Source organism: Aphelocoma coerulescens, chromosome 2, assembly GCF_041296385.1.
Source record: "Aphelocoma coerulescens isolate FSJ_1873_10779 chromosome 2, UR_Acoe_1.0, whole genome shotgun sequence".
NCBI lineage: Eukaryota > Metazoa > Chordata > Aves > Passeriformes > Corvidae > Aphelocoma > Aphelocoma coerulescens.
The window spans coordinates 127682898-127704616 of NC_091015.1; the positions used below are offsets into that span (position 1 = coordinate 127682898).

The following is a 21719-nucleotide window of genomic DNA, read 5'->3' on the forward strand; positions in this document are numbered from 1 at the left end:
CTTGGGACAGGACACAGCCATTGCAGCTCACCCCAATTGACCAAAGGGATATTCTATACCATATGGCATCATGCTCAGCATATAAAACTGGAAGAAGGAGAAGGAAGGGGGGATCATTTAAAGCCATGGGGTTTATCTTTCCAAGTACCCATTACGCATGATGGAGCCCTGCTTTCCCTGGCATGGCTGAACACCTGCCTGTTCATGGGAAGCAGTGAATTAATTCCCTGTTTTGCTTTACCTATTAAATTGTCTTTTTCTCGAACAAATTTTCTCACTTTTCTTTTGTTTCTCCCCCATTCTGCTGTGGGGAGAGAGCAAGTGGCTGTATGGACCTGAGTTGCCAGCTGGGGTTAAACCATGACATCCATTAAACCCTGACCAGAAACCAGGAACAGACCTCTTCTTTGCTACAAAAATTAAGTAACGTGTCCCCCAGTGTGAGTGATGAGCCAGATTCCTGCAAAAACCAAAGGCTTCTTTCTGCTTCAGTGGTCTCTACCTCAGAGGTGCAATTATTCAGTTAACATCTTTGCTAGCAGGTTTTAAAAGCAGGAAAATACAACAATGTCTGTGTGTATTTCAACAGGAATTTGGGTTTATAATGAACATGAACACTTTCACCAAAATGTGTATTTGTGTAGGTAAAACATGCTTAAATGGCAGAGTGACAACTGAATCTGTGCATCACTGAAATGACAATAGCAGTTGTTTGTGGAAAAAACTTCTCTGTAGTCTTAAGTCATAAAAGAGTCTTTATCATCGTTGGAATAGTCCACGTCTACCCTTAAGTCCAATAATTACAGTCCAGTTAGTCACAATAGAGAGGCAAAATTATATGTTGATTAAACTCTTGGTAGTTCTTTCAATTTCTTCTGGTGCCTGGCTTCTGCTTTAGTCTAAACATTGTATTCAATACTTGCTCTAAACACTGGTTCCCTTCAAAGTTAAGACACACTGAAATACATTAAGTCAAAGATCCAGTTTGCATTTTCTCATCTGATCTAGTTTGTGCTTTCTCATCTTCCCACTGAATAAAACTTAAGCATAACCTGCAGTCCCTTTGTAGCATATTTTAATATAAATAAGCAAAAAAAGCCACAGGCATAGTACATACTCCAGGTACTCTCTAGAATAACAACATAATGGCATTTTCCTACCGTTTCCCACGGGGATAGTGCCGCACGTATTCTCCCACGTCATGAGCAGCTACAGCCAGCACCTGTGGATCATCAGAAACCTCCAGAAGTTTTGTCAGGATTCTAGGAAAGAATTTGAAACAATCAAGTCCCAGGTTTTGGGTTGGTTTTTATCTTTTTGTTTTCTCATCTGTGAGGGTTTTTTAATCAGTAATAACTTAAAATAACAAAGCCCGTAAGCATAAAAATGCTTTACAAGTCACCCAAAAAGTAAAGCTAGAACTTCTTCCAAACATGCAGCTATACTTAATGAAACCAACAACCTGCCCTAATTAACAGAATTATTTAAAGTATTCGCTAGAGTCAGTTTAGTGAGGTACATCTACAAATACCTATAACCAAGGATTACAAAATCTCTCATTTTTTTATACTTTGGCTTCAAGACCAACAGCTCTGAGTTCTAGATAAGCTGCATTAAAAAGCAGTTCTGTCTGAACTCAAAGACAGAGAAGATGAAAGCTATACTACCTTGTAAATTACTCCAGTGCCACGTTATTTTCTTAGCATGCATAGAAACACAGAGCTGTAAGAAGTAGAAAACAGCTTCTCAACTGTCTGCATTTTAATTAAGTAATTAAACCACCTTTAGTGGAAAACAGCTACAAGTAACACTGTTCTCTAGCCAGTAATGAGAAGGGGGGGAAAATGACACAGATTATGAAGGTTAGGCACAGTTGAAAAGGTTAAACATACAGATTACTGGAAAATTAGATTATTCTATACTTAGTGAGATGAAAAATGTGTTCTAATTAGAGAAAGTCAGAAACAAGCTGAAAAATTCAGCTGGAATTAAAAAAAAGGACATTCTGGTAAAATTAAATTACCACAACCACTGCCTCCCTAGAAGCCAGAAAATGACAGAAAAAGCACTTCTCAAATGAAAAGAACCTTTCAACACAAAGAGGAAGCAGAAACTTGAACCATAACACTAATCAGATGACACCAAAGATCTATACAATATTGTTGAACAAAATACAAGTCCACCATCAAAGTAGGCAATAATAGCAGAAGGCATAAAAACAATTCTGTTTAACAGTAGTGTAAGAGTATTAGATTTAGAAAACTAATAAACAGGCAGATAAGGAAAATAAATTTATATGGCTTAAAGCAAGTGGTGTCTGTCAAATGCCTTACAATGCAAAAAACGAAGTTCTGAGATGCAAGAATCTCCACATTATGTTGTGGCAGAGGGTGGGTGGTTTTTTTGTAGGTTGGTTGGTTTGGTTTGGTGTTGAGTTTTTGGGGGGTTTTTTTGAGAGTTGGGGGTGTGTTAAAAGAACTATTGAAGATCACTGTCTCTGTAGCAGCACAAGCACAATAAATTAGGTCCCAGAACAAGAAGAAATAAATACAGCAAAACATTGTAATCCCTACATGAAATACTAAGCCTCAACATGAACTTCATGCTGCAGTTTCAGCATCTAAAATCTTTAAGTATAATCCTACATATTCAGCAATATGCCCTCAGGAAAGAATTTATCAGACTTTTGGTGAGGTGTCATGGCAGTCAACATGCACATAAAGCTCAGGATCACCTTGCTCTTGCCATGCCTTCTAACATCTCACATGCTCCACTCAGCCTCCTGATTTCTGTTAGATCTGGCACTTATAAGCAAGCACTGAACTGAAAGAACACCATGTATTTATTATCAGTTAATGACAATGAACATGAGACAACTAAGAGCCAGGCAGCATTTCAGGACAGTTTCATACGCCACTCCTTGACTGCAAAAGAAAATATGAGCTTCAGGTTCACTTCATCTAACAATCTATGTACTCCAAGCCTAGTCCCAACACAAAAGAGACAGATTGCAACATAACGCACTGAGTCAAATTTTCGATGGAATAGTACCACAACTTTCAACTCCCAAATATACAAGACAGGAGTTCATTACTCGAATCAACACCACCACACAATACCAAACTAAGATTAAGATAGCGTAAAAACATTTTTAATCAAATCAAACCTGCATGCAAGTTAAGCTGGAGATATTCCCTCTATCATCAATACATTCTGACCAGCAAATAAACAATTCTGCTTTTGAACAGAAAAAACTAGGCATTCTAAAATAAGCAGGATGTTTTGACTTGCTTTCATTCTTGACACTACGTTGTGTGAAAATGTAAAACCTACGATAGATTCAGCTTCATGTAAACACAGAAAGTATTAAAAAATCACGTGATTCAAGACATGAAGACTCACTTCAGTAGTTCATAATTCTTCTCATTTAGTCTTACAGCATTCTCCCGCCAAAACTTCTCAGACTTGTGCACAGGACTCCACTCCAGTCTTCCTGACTTGAGCTCAGAACTGTATTCATCAAAGGAGCTGCAACATAACACCTAAATGAGATATTGGCCAAGCTTCCATGAACACATTGAACCATATGCCCAAGCCTGTCCCTAATAAAGCTGGAGCTCAAATTGCTATGATGTATTTGGAAGTCAGTGCTCTGCAGACTATGAGAATTGTTTCCTGTCTCAACATTTTATAAGTAAGAAAATGCATGCAAGGGAAGAAGAAAAAATTGTTTCCAGCCATACCCCTCTATCCAGCCCAAAACACTATTCCCAGAGAAAAAAAAAAAAAAAGGAAGAACCTAAGCCACACAAATGCAATATTTTGGAATTTAATTTGCTTTTTTGATGGGTTTTTATGCTTCGCCTTCCTCAACCAAGAATTCCAGTCTTTACCTTCCATCCACTTAAACCTTTGACACTACCTACAATATGCACTTTAATTTAGGCATAAGAGCAAGAACTAGGTAAACACTAGCAAAAACTTGAGTTAATCTGGACAGTAGAACTTATTCTGTAATCAGTCTTCAGTTTTGACTGGAAATCCTTTAAGTCAAAGCCTTTTCAAGTCCTTTAACAAATTATCAGTTACAAAGATCACATACATAAGTGAAGATTTATTTTCTATTTAGCCTCTAAATACTGACAGACAGTAGGAAACTAACAACCAGGACATCTCGGTATGCTTTATCTTACTAAACAGCATTTACATATCACAATTCTGTAAGTATTTTAGCCTTAAAAAATAAAAAAGTTCTACCAACATTCATATAACTGCATTTTTAAGTGCAGACTGCAAAGCATACCTAAGGTCCTGCACGCTCTCACCAAGCTTGTCCAGTAGAAATTTGATATCTTCACTGATGTCTTCATCATCATATTTCTGCTGATCCAAATTCTCTAGCTGCTTTAAAACTTTACACTGAATCATGGCAAGAGCATATTCTTGGCGAGTTTCTCTCTCAGTAGATTTCTCTAACAAATTCTAGGGAAGTAAAGATGTATGTATTTTGTTTAAGAACAGACTACTTAGAAACAAAGCAGTATTTTTAAGAAATTCTTACTGGAACTTTTAAATTGACCACTTCCTGAAATAATCTCTCTCTTCAATACTACAAAGTACTAATCCACCTGTTTAGAATATTTTCCACATGAAATTGAGGTGACTACAAAGACTATTCAAAGAAAAAGGGCAGGTTTATATCCCAAACACCAGAATCTCCACCATAAACAACTACTTTTATCTTGGATTATCATTTTAGCTTTCTGTGCAGCAATAGCATAAAGGAGAGAGCCTTAAAAAATAACCTGAAACCCTATTTCCAATTCAAAGTTACCATCTGGATTAGATCAGCTCTTTTCAAGTTTGGGAATATTCCAACTAGACATTTTTATTCCAACAGAAGCTTGTTGGAATTACAAGCACAGAATGCAATAGTCAAGTTCCAATGTCATTTATTCATTACATTTCTACTCAATTTAATCAGCTTTCAATTATGTTTTTCAATCAGAGCTGGCCGCCTGCACTTTTTGATAAAGCTGGAAACATGAATGTCATATAAAAGACAAAGTCCTTAACAAACAGAACATGTGTTCATGTAAATAAGACTTAACATCTACCAGAAATAAGCAGTGAAACTATACAGAAGGAATTTGACTGCATCACTCTTGTCACACAGCTATTACACGTAAGGTTTCTTAGATATCAGACATCCTATTAGTTACTGAGGCAGAACACTGCAAATCAATTTTAAAACTTGCAAACTAAAAATAAGTCATATTACTGTTTTTAATGCCCATATACAATTAGCTTTAATGTGCAAAAAAAAGCCACTCCAGTTCCTATTTCAGTAAGAGAACTAAAAGGTAGTTCACAGAAACTAAATTAGAGTTAAAACAGGTAATGACAGTAAATGAACAAATAATGAATCTTAAATAAGAAAATTCAACAGGTTCAAGGAGCAGGTGGATAAAGCTTCCAAAGAACTCCTAGTTAAGATCATTGCAAGCAGATGTGGAAGTTACTCCAAATATTATTATCTATCTCATACAGCAGTGAGATACTCAAGCTTTTCATAGTAAATTTGAAAGGATATGTTCACAACGTAAAAACACAAACACATGATTATATAGAACGGATCAGTAAACTCTTCAGTAATAAAAACCAAAGTCTTAAGGTGCAAAACTAGTTCTAGGTAGGAAACATGTAGAAGGTAATAAAAGTGTGAAAATGAGGGGATAAAATAACAGGTAGAGAAAGCAGTAGATTCAAAGAGAATAGAAAAAATTATTACATTTGCAGTTATGTACCTCAGGCAATTAAATGGACAAAAGGTGAAATACGTAAAATTAGGAGAGATCAAGTAGTAGAGAAGACATCCAAGTTGCCAAGACTCACGGAGCACCTTCAGTAATGCACAGACAGATTTGGGGAATCATCAATCCTAGTCTTTTATGCAATTCCCTTCCCCCCTCCCCTATAAACTGATACTGTGGCATCACACACAAGAAAACGACTATTTTGCCTCTATTTTAATTTTGCTTCAGAACTCACAACTCTGATGTCTAATTTTTAATCTGTGATGTTCCTGGCTGCTAGTTAACAACTCATCTTCATGCCAACTAAGTCCTTAATGTTGGAGAAAGGAAACAGCTAAGTTACACTCCCCATAGCCTGTAACAGAAACACCTTATTCTTTCTCAGCCTTTATTTAAAAATCTTAGCTTCATTTTTGCTTCCTCTTTTGCCTACTGCAAAACACAGTAAATCTAAGAACTAGAAATTATTTCTCCTACTTTTTATGACCTCAGAATAGGAAGAAACTGGATATAGACTGCTGAGCTTCTCAGCTTCTTTTTCTCTTTTTAATTTTTTTTTCCAATCTGTCTTGCTGTATGTCCCTGCTTAATCCTAACATTAAGATCTTTAAGAACACAACATCTACAGAGTAAGAATAGTAAGAATGTATTGTAAGAATAGCTCCTACTGAACATCTCATACCACTGTACTCCTTCAACAAGACAAACAGCAAATTCTTATCATCTGCCTTATCCAGAAATCTTTCAGTGGCAGATGTTTTCAGACAGAGACACAGAGTAAGCACCTTCACACAGCTTATCATTGCTAATCAGTAAGTCAGTAAGCAACAATTTCCCTCTCCCCATTCTAATTTGCTTGAAACATTTACTATTGGAGCACAGTCCACATCCAGGAAAACAAATAGCTTCCAAGACCTACATTTCCTACTCAGGATACCAAGTGTTGCTTTAAAACAGCATTACAAGTTGTTACAGCACGCTGTATTATTCACAAGACTTGACAAGCATGCACATAAAACTAGTAGCATCCATGAACACAAAATGGTACTGTCACAGTGAAAACATCAAGCCTAGGTACTCAGTTATTCCTAATTATCTTAAATAGGACCAGTGATGCAGACACAGTAACTGTCAATTAATCACTCTTACATGGGTATTCTCATCTGTGTTTACAGATCCACCAAGAAAAGATTTTTGGACTAGTAGATAAAAATAATTTCTCAGTGGGACAAACATATGTATTCAAAATAATATTTTGTTAATTAAAGCTTCATAAGGTAAGATTTATCTGCTATCAGTAGCTCCAGGGTTTTACAGTAGTACCAGTAGGAAAAAGAATCTTGAATTATGAAGAGAAATTATTAGTGTCTGTGTTAACATTGTTTTTTCTAGGCAACCTTGTTTTAAGAAGGCACTGAATAACAGATATCTATTACTAGTAATAGCATGTCTGTTACCTGTAGCAAAACTCAAGTTTACAAAAAGAAAAACCAAAAAACACCCAGAGAATTAAGCTTCCAATCAGCTTATTGATATGGTCCACCAGAAACAGCTGTGCATCAGCAACATTTTGAGACCTAGGAATATGTGAGAGAAAGCACAGTATGACTGCAGTCAACAGATACATACCCGAAATGCTGCAAGGATGATTCTGGTTACTTTCTCTTTGACAGATTCCTGAAGAATATCTGACAGCACGGGAACAATATTGTACCGACGAAGATATTCACACATTTGAGGGCTAAATGCCAGCAGCCACACAGAGAAAATCATCTGATACTGCAGCTGAAAACCGCATTTGTTGCTCAAGACGCCCATGATGCTAAGAAAATTGACATAGCACACATTTAATTTTTAAATAATGGTTGCATTTGGTTGCATTGCTCCAATCTGAAACACTAAAAGAAATGGTAACAGGAACTCATTGGAAAGAGTTGCTGAGGATGAGCATACACAACACACACTTCGCAGTAACCTGCATCACTATTTATCACGGTACAAGCAGCTTGTTTAGAAAGCCATCTTTTAAAGATATGGTTATTTTCTCCTTATCCTTAGAGCCATAAAGCAGCTTTTCCCATGTGAACTGATGTGGTACAGTATCCATTTTCTGGTGCACCAAGACAGTTTTTCTACTGGCATGTTTAAAGCATTATTTCTCATTCTAAAAGAAACAGAGAAACACACAGCTGCTCCTTCAGAGTTAAGAAGGAATAAACAGAACAAAATCTACAAAAATTGAACTTCTTTCCTTAATTGTACTTGTCCACAGGAGTGTCTGAATTGAGCTGAAGTATTCATTACTTAATAGTGAGTACTCAGAAAATCATCATAGATACAAATATACAAAGTACTGTAGAAAAAAAATAGTATCACAAGATCTCCAAGAAGACATCATGCAGAAGGTTTGCTAAGCTGAAATTTTGAAAATTTAGTAAGCCATTTACAGGTCCATTCTGAAATAGCTAGCTCAATTTAAATTTAAAACAGAATCTACATTCAAAAATCATTCTTACCAAGTTTAAGACCAGTTCAAACATGGTGAAACACAGGCTTATAGTAATGCTTTAATACTTGATTTAAAAGCTTCCTTGGTTTCAGTAGTATCATCTTGACACATATGAACATCATTTGAAATTCTACTTCACTAGTAATTCTGACTTTTCTCCATTCCAGTGTAAAGGGGTATCTTCCATTAAAGTGCAAATCATGTACCAACCATCCCCAATAGAGGCATGGATGGCAGAAATATTATTTATAGGCAAGCATTTTTTAAATAAGATTAGTGCCAAGATCCTAGACTAAAGCAAAGGTATTTATTAGGAGAACTGGATAAAAGAATGACCTACTTGAAGCCATACGTGGAAAAAAATGGGTCTTATCTCTAGAAAATGTTTCTCCTTTCACTAATGTTTTCAGACAGACCAATTCCAAACACAAAGACTAGGATGATTAGCAGAAATTCATTTCATTAGTCCTTTTTCTATTAAATAATAAACAGAACATCTTCAGCTGAACACAAATTGTTATATAACTGTTCAGATACATACTTAAACAGTTCTTCTTGAACGGGAAAGTTGCATTAAAGCCTCAACAGCACAAGTTTCATTTGTCTATTTGACTGTGTTAATTTTGGAAAACAAATCTCTTTTGTACTCAAACAGAACACCTGTCTATCACAAGAGAGTTCCATTCAAAAAAATGGTCACTGGGGTATGCACTACTGTAAGTGCAAGTATATCCATATAAATGGAAATAGATGCTCACCAATTTACTCCATCTGCTTCTACCCATGCAAAGCGGTATTCATTGACCCTGAGCATCAGCTGCAGACATCCAGCAACACACTGCACATACTGGGAACTCTGGGTGAAAAGAACAACACATCACTTCTTGCAAGAAGAGTCAGGTAGTAAGGGCTGAAGTACAGTTTTCCAAATTAGGCTTTACTGGCATAAAAGGAGAAGAGTTCTGAATATTAAAGAAGTGTTATGCAAGTGATACCACTTTACATTATCAGAACATTTGAACATGCCTTCCTTCAGTATCTATGAATGAAAGCTGTCTTCTGTTTGAATATATTTGCCAGAGCCTGTTTTTCTCTCTTCTTACTCAATTGTCAGCATTACCTTCACTAATACTAATCATACATTAATCAGATGTGCTGCTGATAAAATGCTGTTTGCTTTCTTCCTCCCTATAAGCCTTTTCCTTGAAAGTCTCATGGTAGCTCTCTCACATAATACAAGATCAACCCTTCAAACATTTAATGAAGAAGTTAGAAGTTAGGCAATCCCATATGAAAAGAGAGGAGGCAATAAACAGAACTGAAAATAAAGAGTAACTCATTCTGTGTCTCTCATGAGAGATTTAAGTCCTTTATGTAAAAACTAAGTCTGCACATCTGGGCTCAAATCATCTAGAACATCAATTTCCCTGAGAAAGTATTCATTTGCACACCCCATGCAAATAAAACAGCTATAAACACGCCAACAGCTCTCCCACCCTAAATAATGCATTCATTTATCTGCATCAGCAACCCATGTACTATTGAACTTGGGAGTTTTCTTTTTAAAGAGTCTGTCATAAAAGCATTGTCTTCCAACACTATTATAATTGAAATTTCGTAATAGATTCCAGTTCTCATTTCCTGTATATAAAAATGCTACAACTGCATCTCTAATTTATTCTGAAATTAGCCAGGACCTGCTTGAAAATCCTGCATAAGCTAGATCTGAAATCTGAACACTAATGAAGCTAAGACAATACTTGCCCACTTTAATTATCCTAGAACATATCTGCACTCTCAGTTCTGCTGCTCTGGGACCCTGCCGTGGCACAGTACATTCGTGCCATGCCACAGTGCAATGAATACAGATTTCTGAGCAAGTCAGAGGAGCTCACAGCTCCACAGTAAGTGGTGGTGGGTACTGTACAACTATTTACTCTTTTATGGCTGTATGACAAGAGGGCTGCCAGTCTAACAAAACCTAACACAGTGGCACACAGATCTGCACATGAAATACTGAAATACTTCAACTTCCATGCTCAGCCCATTGTTTTGCACCCACAGTCGTGCACAAGAGTCTTGCCTCTTTTCTACTTTAATCCCCAAACAGGGTCATTTAAGAGGCTCTCCTCTAAAGGAACCTAACACTTTGAAGCCATGACTACATTTACAAGAACAACAAATCCCAAGTTAAGTCTTCTGAGAAACTGTGACCACTTTCAGGCCGCAAAAGGAACAAAAGCCCAAACTGAATTCCACTCCACATTCAAGAACTATGATAAACTTCCTCATCGTGCCGCAACACCACAGAAAATCCAGTTAGGATGATCATTTGCATTTCTTATACTGCCACAGTTCATCTCAAAGCTCAGCAGCCATTATAGCTACATGAAATTCAATATTAAAAATAAAATATTGATGCAAAAAGGACACCATTTTCCTCTGAATTCAAGCTATTCAAATATGAAAAGCCTACAGCTTTGAAAGCACTCTTGAAGATTTCATGCTACAGTGGTTTAGGGGCAACATCAGCTTTAGTATCTGATATGCCCTTTTCTAAGTCCTGCACAGCACAACAGCCAAAAGATTCACAGTTTCAGGTTTCTTCTACAAGTCCAACACCTCAGTAGTAAACACACAGTACTGAATCATAGAATCATTTGGGCTGGAAAAGACCTCTAAGATCACCAAGTCACAGACTTAAAATTGTTTGAATATTAGATTAATTTTGTATAATTTGTTCAAGTATCAACAAAGAGAATCTTAGATACATCTACAGCTTTAACAAGACAAACTAACTTGTAAAATATACACTTCCACTGCCAATGTTCTATGTGAAATCAGTGTTTAAAAATACTTTTGTTTCTTGGCGCCATCACCTGGCACTCTGTTGTACAGTTCTGATTCCAAGTACTTCTTATCACCGGCACCAGAAGAGATCTGCACCTTAATCCAAGGAGTGGCTATCACCTGCCCAAAATAGCAGATTGACAGATTTCAAAGATAAACTCACATCACTTGTGGAGACTGCTCCTGTATCCACAGAACCTCCTGTACCACGTAGTTTCTAGGAAAAGAAAAAATAAAAGTTTAAAATCAGTTGTTCTTCGCCCTTAAGGAACAGTTGTTACCAAGTTTCTTTCAGTTCTCCAACCCTTCTAATCATAAGAAAAAAAATATAGAATCCGTTAGATATTTTTCCTGTTTAATATATTATTGCAATATATTGTATCTATTTCACACACACACACTTCTTGTCTAGAACAAGATGTTTGGAGTTAATTCTGGTATATCAACACTTATTTTTTAATTATTTAAGTATGGATTAACTCAAGGTATTTATTTGTCTTAGAATCTGCAACCTGTACTCTTGCATCTTTCTGAAGGAAATTCCAACTTTAAGATTCTCCTTCCAAAGGGAAAAAATAAGCTCAGTTTAGAAAACTATAAAAAATATACCATTACTAAACGTACTGAATGTTTCTCAGCTCTCCAGAATCCACTTCTACTACAACACTAAGAGAATGAGTGACAAATCACTGTGTTTTGAAGGAAAAATGTCCAAAAATGAATACAAAGGAGAATGATTCATCTTTGAAGGACAAGCCAGAAGTAAGTGGTTCATACTGAGCTAATACCATAAAAAAATTGTCCAAATAAGTCAGAATTTATTCAGTTTCAAGACACAGAACCAAAAGCAAAAGCTTTGTACTACAGTAAACTGGGAAAAGGTTTTGAAATTCGATTTCTGCTGCCATGTGATTTTTCTTGCAGCAAAAAGCTCTCATAACCAAAACAATAGAAGCAAGACAAGAAAAACCTTCTCGTATTTGTCCAAAAGAAAAGAAACAGTGTTAACTAACAAAAAAGGCAAAAAGCTTTATCATTAATTTACATTTCAAGGACTAGAGTAAAACATTTAAACTACCAAGTTAAAAACTAAGTGCTTGAATAAAGAACATTTAGCTTTAAAAATGACAAAATAAAATTTCCTTTTAAAAAAACAAAACCAAAAATATACCCCTTGTTTGCACATTTATACATTCACATTCTTGAAAAAAGTTTCCAAAGTTACTGTAAAGTTTAAACAAAAGCAGCTTTTTACCTGTGAACTAAGCTGAGTTTTAATCCAGTTGAAATAGTAATTCAAGTCACTGCCTTCCATAAGCTCCCTCCCCCAAGCAGCCAGTTTGGCAATAATTCTTGCTGCCTGAAAGAGAATGCAATAAACAGATTTTTTTAAACACAGCAATTTCAGAACTCAGTGGGAAGTCCTGTAAACTTTGGAAACCAAGTTTAGATGAAAGACAGTCCCTTGCAGAAATCTACCTGTTTTCTATGTAGGAGACTCTTCATGCCCAGTATTTTTTTTTCTTTTTAGCTTTCTGCTGCTTCTACTTCCAGTAACTCATTTATTTTCACGATGTTATCAGTTACCTGTAGCTGTTGAAGCTCAGAAGGCACCAGTAAAGAACTCAGAAGGAGTTGGAGGGAAGCCGTCGATGGGCTACTGCTGTATGACACCACTACAGTCAGAAATCAATCAAAAGCAACACACTTGATGGCCTAACACACGCAGGCTTGATTTAAGCAACTGTGGCATATGCCAATACAAATGATAACAGAGTACTGAAGGTTTTTTGTACTTAAACTGAAGGAAGTCATCTACAAGAAGGGAGAAGTTTCAAGCCCAGGAAAAGAAGAGCAGAAAAGCAAAATGGAAGGTAGAATTTAAGAATGAAGCTGGGGAATAAAAACGTGGTCAGGTTAAGAATTTTCATGATGCTTATGACCCAAGAATACTTAAAACAAGTTTATTTCTAAGTCAGTCTTTCCAAATTATAATTGAAGTAAATTTATGTTGCAGCCTGAAGCTTATATCCAAAAGCATTTGAGTCAGCTTATATATAAAGAGGCAGTGTAACCAAGAATTTACTGAAGCAGGGATTCACTTGTGTGCACACAGTTCCATGATGCAGTGAGGACACTATTCCAGCCACCCTTCCACCTTACTGCATTCACATGTGCAGCACCACCACCACTGATTTCTTGAGGGATTACAAGTGTGAGTCTGGAACAACAATCTCTAGACCAAAATGTGTCCAATCCCCTTCTGAATTAAAAAGGCCCATAAAATCCCTCAAGCTTTAAAACATGAGATACTAGCTCTCTAGTCAACCGTGCTTCTGAGTTAAAACTGCTACCTGGCCCCTGAATGAGAGACCATTTATGCTCAGCAGGATTTGAGCCTACACAGAGGATGAGTACTTTTATCTGCTTAAGCAGATGTAATGATGGGGTATCAAAAGCCTTCCAGTGTGCATAGTAAAGAGGAAAATAAAATAAACCCAACAAAAATAAGACAATCCTAAAACTTGGTTTTGAAAACATTCAAGTGCTTTTAAAAAACATGCACAGTACTAAAATGTATAATAAGGCAGCAAACTTAGTGGATCCACTCAAAGTGGATTCACTTCACATGAGATTCTCTGTGGTTTGTTAAATTATTTGTATATTTCTGCAGTAAGTAAATAAAACAATATCTGAGTAACACAAATCTGAGTAGAGAAATGCTGACCATCAAAATTTCTATACCATACATTTAAAAGCCACCATTCCACGGAGATTAAATAGTTTGTACTGCAAGGGTCTAAAAGTTATGCTTTACCTGCATATTTGGGCAGTCACAAATATTTGACTGCTCAAACTGCAGTTTTGCAGGATGGGTCTTCAGTAGTATTACCACCAAAAAAACCACAAAATAAACCACACTGACCAAAAAAACCCCCTAGCCACCTCCTCCCTCAGCTACACCAAGAAACAGGATTCATTCACATCCATGCAGTCAACCCATTAGATTAAAAAATTAATTAATTAATTAATTAATTAAATAAATAAAGTCTGACATTTTTCTTGAGAACATGTCAGCACACTGTTCAAATTGCACTACAGCCCCAAACACAGTTGCACTGGCCACATCCCAGGGCAAACAGCATGGCTTGCTCAGTGTCCTGGAATCCTTGCACCCCTTCTGCCACTGCAGCCTAATGCAGGCCAGGTGTGTGGGTTTGTAGTTTGAGCCTCTGATTTGGCTCTACAGTATCATGCCAGCACAAACATATGCAGTGAAGAATAATCCATAGCGGTGCGGTTTTCTCTTCCTCAACCCATAATGTAACTTTCATTGTTGGAAACTGTGGTCTCCACTAGGAATTTACAGTAATAAAAATCACATTTTTGCCCCTGCTGAGATGAAATGGCCAGTTCTCACCACTGATGACAGAAGAATATTAGGATTCCAGAAAAGTTACTCCATATACAGGAGCAGCAAACAGGAGTCAAAGCATAGCAGAAACCACACACTGCACATGGGTGTATTGGGTTTGGCTGGGATGGACTTAATTTTCTTCATAGCATTCCATACGAAGCTGTGGTTTAGACTGGTGTCCAAAACAGTGCTGGTAACATATCAGTGTTTTAGCTGCTGCTGAGCAGCACCTGCACAACATCAAGCACTTCTCTGTTTCTCACTCTACACTTTCAGTGAGTCAGCTGGTAATCTGAGCACATGAGAAAATAAGGTTCATCGAGGCAGACATTTCCATTGCACAAGATGAGAACTTAAATTCTAGTATTTGTACAGCATTGACTGGCAGCTGTGATAAAGGTTTTTCCAGTATGTTTTACTGTACTTATTAATTCTAAAATTCCCGCTTTTCTGAATTTTTTAAATCTGCCCTAATCTCCCAGAAATAAACCAATGTCAATAAACAATGTAACTTTGCTTTTTAAAATGTGGTTAGGCAAAGCTTGTATTAAGAATGACCCATCTAACCTATAAGAGGAAAACTTTCCAGTCCAGGCAGAAGTTTAGCTTCAATTTCCAAAATCTCCTGAAGAAAAATTGAACCAGCATTTTTCTCTACCATCTTCAGGGACAGGTTCATTTAGAACTTACCATATGCACAGTGAAGAGATCTTGTCGATTCAACATTGGCAGAAAATAGGACCATGCAGTGTTTTTACCACGTTTTGCATAATCAAAGAAGATGCAAACACGCTGATGATTTTCCTGTAAAAATTGAGAGAGAGGAAGAGATGACAGACTTCTAAAAGCATTCAACATAGAGCAGTTATTTGCTCCTTGTTATGTTGGCATAAATTATCGGAGCGTATCCTAGCTTGTAAGAGCCCATGGAAATTTTTCAGTTAGACTATTACTTGTGGATACAGTTCATTTCAGCACTCCTATATTAAGGCTGGAGATTTGGGGTGGAGGAAACAAACCTTGAAGCCTCAGTTGTATCCCAGTACTCCAATACCTGCTTGAGCAAAAAGAAATATATTCTTTTGAACATGCAAGTGGAGTAAGGCAAATGAGAAACAAGCTAAATACTGTCATTTTTAAGAGGAACACTACTCTTCATCCAATCAATTATGCTTGATTGAAGTCCATACAAAGTTTTCAACATATTTCTACTTCCATGCAAGAGCCTGTTGTTCAACTTCTGCTACAAGTGAAAGCTTGGGGGTGTAAATTAGCCTTTCCATTCCTCTCATCTTCTCTCCCAGATGAGGCTGCGACTGATTCAGCAGTTATCTCAGGCAACCTGCATATCTAAAAGAGCACACACTCACCAGAGGTCTGTTCTCCAGGGCTCCTACCCTGAGCCACAAGAGACCACAACTACCTGAACCTGGGCACTGGGAACAGCCTTTTTAAGTATTTCCCCTAATAATCACTATATAAAGCAGCTATTACAGTTCTCCTTATAGCAGGCCAGAGAATAGGCCATACAATAATAAAGGTGAAAGAAAAGCTCTGCTGTTTCCTAATAGCCCAGAATATAGACAGACAGTCTCCCAGAAAAATCTAGCATTTGAATTCTTGCTTTTCTTCAAGCATTTCCATATGCTTTCCAATCTGGTGGATTGGAAGCTTTCCTTCTGAAGAGATCTCCGCATTGAGGTTAAACTACTGCGACCTAGTACACAACTCGTTTCAAGGAAGGCAAATGAGAAACAAAAGGACAGTACCTCAGTCTCCACTATCCAGACATTTTAATTTTCAAACTCCCCTAGATAGAAAGGCTTTTCTCCATCAGTTCTGCACCCTATTATTAACTCTAGGGACCAAGAACCAGCTAGGCAAGCCTCCTTGTTGGAATTTGATCCATTAAGCACAAGATGACCTGAATGTATCCATGATCCAAACAGTGGCATCTTACTAAACCTTAGAACTTCAACCAACCCTTCCTTGAAAGTAACAGTCTTTACCTCAAAACACAAGTTTTCTCACTTTTACTCTTCCAATTCTCTTCCCCATCCCACTGCTGGATGAGTGAGCGAGTGGCTGTGTGGTGCTTAGCTGCCAGCTGAGGTTAAACCATGACAGTACTGTACCACATGGGATGCAAATTGCTGCCCTGATCACTGGCTGGGGAAGCTCAGATGTCACCAGTAATCTGCCAGTTATAACCCTTACAGTGACCCATTCTCTATATGGCATGTGTAAAAAAGCACCCAGAAATGTTCTCAAAGTTTGTTGTTCAAACTATGAAATAAATAAAAAAGTAAGATCTCAGGAACACAGAGCCTTTGGTGGAAAGCTTTTACTCTGTGAGGGCCTGTTTGAGAAACGGCAGTTCGATCAAATAAATCACTGTTAGCATCTGCTTGTGCTAAACAGTCTCGCTAAAATAGATCAAAACTTAGCAGATCTGTGAGTTCAGTTTACAACATAACTAAGAAGGAGACAGACAAGTCTGGAAGCAGAAATGCTGAAATAACTTTAGCATGCTGTCAGTCAGAAGACTCATCTGGTTTGCTGTTAAGGTGCAGGATCAAGACAGAAGGGAAGGAGTGGAAAACTCCCTGCAGCCGTGGAATATGTAGTGTTGCACCTTCCTAGGAAGCTACTGACTACACTGACAAAAAGAAAATTCTGAAGCTCTCTCACATCAACAGTTGAATAATTTAGCAGCTGTCATTTCTGAAGAAGCATAATGAAGGTCACTCGGGTGGTACTGCTACCTGCACCAGCTACAGTGTAGAGTCTTAAAGATTTCATAAGTAACAGACTGTGCAGTGTGACAAGGTCACTAATCCCAAGAAATTGTTCCAAGAATTTATCAGATGAAGAGAATAAGAAATGTTTCCTCAAGGATGCTAACACTCTCCACCTTCAGAAGTAAGCAGAATGGCAATAATCTTATACGGTAAACACCACGTTAATTTCACATTTGCCAGCATTCAAAAGAAATCTCTTAGAAAGGTCATAAAATCTGTAAGTACAACTGCTGGAACAATCCTAGACACCCAAGTGTGCTTTTGGTGAGCTCAAAACACAGTTGACATAATTTTTACCACCTCACAAGAAAAGCACAGAAAGATGATAGAATAACCACAGTCAGTCATAATCAGACAAAAGCTGGATACTGCTACCCGTGATAGTTCCGAGAAGTTTCAGCTATCAAACACAGCTATTATTTCTCTCATGAAACTGCAGCAAACATACTTTCTCAAGGCAAATTTTACACAGAGTCAATGGCACTATGACAGGCCATGTCCTTGAATAATTTCTTGCTTAAAATCTTTGAATGTACTGAATTAAGATGAGTCAAAGACTGGAGACTTCATATTCACTACAGGAAAAATGGGGCAAGACTATTTACATGAACATGTGTTGACAGGACAAGGGGGAATGGCTTCAAACTGGGAATAGGTTTGGATATTAGGAGAAGATTGTGAGGCACTGGAACAGGTTGCACAGGGAAGTTGGGGATGCCCCATCCCTGGAGCTCTTCAAGAACAGGTTGGATGGGGTTTTGAGCAACCTGATCTAGCTGAAGGTGTCCCTGCCCACAGCAGGGGGGCTGGAACCAGATGACCTTCAAGGTCCCCTTCCAACTCAAACCATTCTACAATTCTATGATACTGTTCTTGTGCCCAGGCAGTCTGCAGAGACCCTGCCCTAAACTCACAGTCTCACCTTTATTGGCCACTGTGCTGCTCTCTGACAAAAATCTTACACCTTAAAAACATGCAGCTGGGGTTCATAAGGTATCACTGGCAGTATGTTCCATGCCCTGATCATGACAGAAGTCCCGTTTCAGCCTTGTTGAGTGGAGATGTCACAGGTTAGGAAACTGAGATAATGCCATGTGGATGCCTGCACACAAGCCCTCTATGCCAGCAGCAAGACATCCCTGAATAATGCACACACACAGAGCATTGCAAAAGTCAGTGCAGCCTTTTGGATACTGAAGCAGAATTTCTAAAGTGAAAAAGGCATTCAACTTCAAATGAAAGCAAATATATAGTGTGCACCAACATCTCTATTCTCCTGTATCACTATAAAGCCTGAATAATTTAAAGCCATTATGTTTAACATTAGGAATTCCATACATGCCACTTCTGGGGCAGGGTAAGGCCCAAAATACAGCCATGTCATAAACACATACATCTAACCACTTATGACAGAAACAACACAGCAAAAGAGAGGTTACTCAAAACTGCTTTCTGTGACTACCAAGAACCATTCCATCTGTTCAAGAGTGGGCCAGTGAAAGCATTACCTGTGGGGTATTAATTCCACAGCACAGGAGATGATATCAGCTATCATACTGTAACTGCAGACTATGTGCTAATCCCAAAGCACATTAGCAAAACAAGACCTATGAACACTCACAAGAAGTCCTGAAAAAGGGCAAGTGAAATGATGAATTCGCTGGCCACTGATGCACAGAAAGCAAGACCCATTCCTCACAAAAGTAGCTGTAATAAACAGAGTTCTCACACACTGAGCCAAAGTTTGTCATCCAATGTGTCAACCAATACAAGGTATTCCCAACTTTCAAGGTATTCCAACATTCCCCATGTTATACAAACATATATATATGTTTGCATGGAGAGGTTCACAGTTTTCAACTTGCCTGTTAAAATACTGAATAGTCAGAGCTGGAATTAGAACTCACATTGTTCACCTCCTATGGCAATATCCTAAACAAATAGCACTAGACACATTTCAGTGTAACCTTGCACCAAATATAACATAAAATAGGAGAAGAGAAACTATCAAACACAGATAGTTTATGTGAACACTAAGAAAAAGCCTCACACAACCCATCTTGTTACATCACTCCAAATGCCTTCTCTCAGCCTACTTCAGAGCAAGGAAACATTGAAGTGGGATTATCTGATTGAGTAAAGCCTTTTCTTGAATTGTCCCAGTCAGCTCAGCAGTCCTGAGACCAAGTTTAATAGCCTACTCTTATAAGCCACTGTTGTCCACAGCTACAAAGAGCTCTATGTTACATTGAATAAGAAGTTCCTGGTTTATAATTAAACCATGCAGAATTTCAGAACATTTCAGGTTGTCCTGAACAACCTAACCTATGATGGAAACCTGAAGCTGCAGAAATGACACCTTCTTGCTGAGGGTGGCCAAATTAACACCTTCATAAGAAAAGCTTCAACAACCTCAAGTGTGAAGTCATATCCTCCCTACACCACAGGAAAAGGCTGAGGTCACAAGCCACAGAATCTCAGAATCATTTAGATTGGGAAAGACCTTTAAGATCACCAAACCCAACCATTAATCTAACACTGACAAGTATACCACAACATAAGCCAATATATCAAATGTAAAAAGTATTTAGAAAAAAATTCTGCAAAGTAAGATCACATAAAATGAAACCACTATGCAACACTAGCCTTAACATCCAAGTTTTGCATTAAACATGGTTGAGAACCAACAGACAAGCACACAATTTTGTTTTATTACCAGAATTCGAACATATTACAAGACTAAGTTACCCTTACAACTTTAGGTCTAACATTTAATCTCTGAAGACAAGATCTGAAAATTTAGTAGAATAATTTTAACACAGTATGACAAACACCTGAAGATACGTGAATTACACTAAGGAAACATTCAAGCATGCATTTAAAGACTTAAAAATAATACAGATTATTGACCTACTTGCAGCATATCATCAACCATAGTCAGAATGTACTGAACAGTCTGTTCCTTGGAGATGTGAGTCATCAAGTTTATAAATGTTTTAGCACACTAGAAAAATAAGAGAGACATTAAAATGAATATTAGCAATTGTCTTCATTCGTTTTGATAATATAAAACAGGACCTTATTAATTCACAGTTAAGTCTTACATAAGCATTGAGCATCCCAACATCTTATTCAATTGCAGCAAGAGATGAATACATTTGACATTATCTTACAAAGATAATTTTCTGTCACATTGGTTGTTACCCTTTACAAATTCTTTTATGGCTTTCAAATTAAATACGTACTTGCTAGGGAAAGCCACCAACCTGCTTTGTTGAAAGCCAAATTAGAAAAGTCTCCCTCAGCATCATTTTTTTTATGGTAGTGAGAAGATCAAGTAAATTGACAGAACAGAACTAAGTCAGACATAGTACAAAAAAAGTTTCAGCAACTTGAATGGCAGGGAGGAAGACAGGTTACTCCTCTGTTCACTTACTATATTCCTTGTAGAGAAATCTTTGTTCATCTTTGAAGAATATTACCATTTCAGCAACAGGCTGAAATAGTTACAACATTACTTTTTACACTTCTTCCTTCTCCTTCACCACATTCAACTAAAACTGAGAGAAAATGGAACTCTGAACTGCTACATCATAATTATATAGTGACATATAAGGCACACCACATATGTTTTTGTTACTATGGAAACTCTGACCCAGTACATAACAGTAACACGGTACAATTTGGAGAGAAAAGAAATACAAAACCAAAACAGAGAACAGCCTAAAATTAAAGTAGAAAAAAATTATAGAAATTTTTGTGTGTTGAATGCATCTACTCGTCACATTCCTCCCTGCCTCCCCCAATCCTCTGGATGTCTGATAACTCTGTGCTAGAACCTCAGGGTGAGATTCTACTGATTCAAATATCATTAAAGTGTCTTTGGGCATCCTGCCTGTACTCCTTTAAGGGCAAAAGCCTGATTCAGTCCTGAATCAGCTCTGTCCAATGCAGAGGTCTCGTATCTTACCATGCCTAAAATGACACAAACCATGCATGTTTAACTGAATCCACCTTAGCAGTCAGTGGATTCAATGCTGTAACTAAATTAGAATTGCTTAGCTAATAAGCAGCAATCTTACTGGTAGCAGCTGTCATCAATAAACTATAAAGAAAAAAGCTCAAAAAAAAAAGTGACTCGTGTGCATGATTAAGTAAACTGGGATGAGGAAAGACTTGAGATAGCTTGTCTCACAACAGAGTCAAAGATGACATTTAACAATTATTTAGTAGGTTTTAAAAATAACAAAATAACTTCCAGCCTATATCTAAGGAAAAATAAAAGAATCACAATAGAAAGCTTTATACTTATTCCGCAACACCTT

At 37.4% G+C, this 21719-nt stretch overlaps 1 protein-coding gene across 2 annotated transcripts in view; it reads right to left on the reverse strand.

Moving 5' to 3' along the window:
* The window catches only part of ATP6V1H (ATPase H+ transporting V1 subunit H), a 50269-nt gene that overhangs the window by 18395 nt on the left and 10155 nt on the right, over nt 1–21719 (reverse strand). For both annotated transcript variants that reach the window (XM_069004740.1, XM_069004741.1), the window contains exons 4-12: nt 20309–20398; nt 15284–15397; nt 12431–12535; nt 11339–11392; nt 9084–9181; nt 7446–7638; nt 4304–4482; nt 3403–3528; nt 1161–1262 (exon numbers count right to left, since the gene is read on the reverse strand). In XM_069004740.1, the coding sequence (XP_068860841.1) occupies nt 1161–1262; nt 3403–3528; nt 4304–4482; nt 7446–7638; nt 9084–9181; nt 11339–11392; nt 12431–12535; nt 15284–15397; nt 20309–20398 (1061 nt within the window). The remainder of the gene's footprint in view (nt 1–1160; nt 1263–3402; nt 3529–4303; nt 4483–7445; nt 7639–9083; nt 9182–11338; nt 11393–12430; nt 12536–15283; nt 15398–20308; nt 20399–21719) is intronic.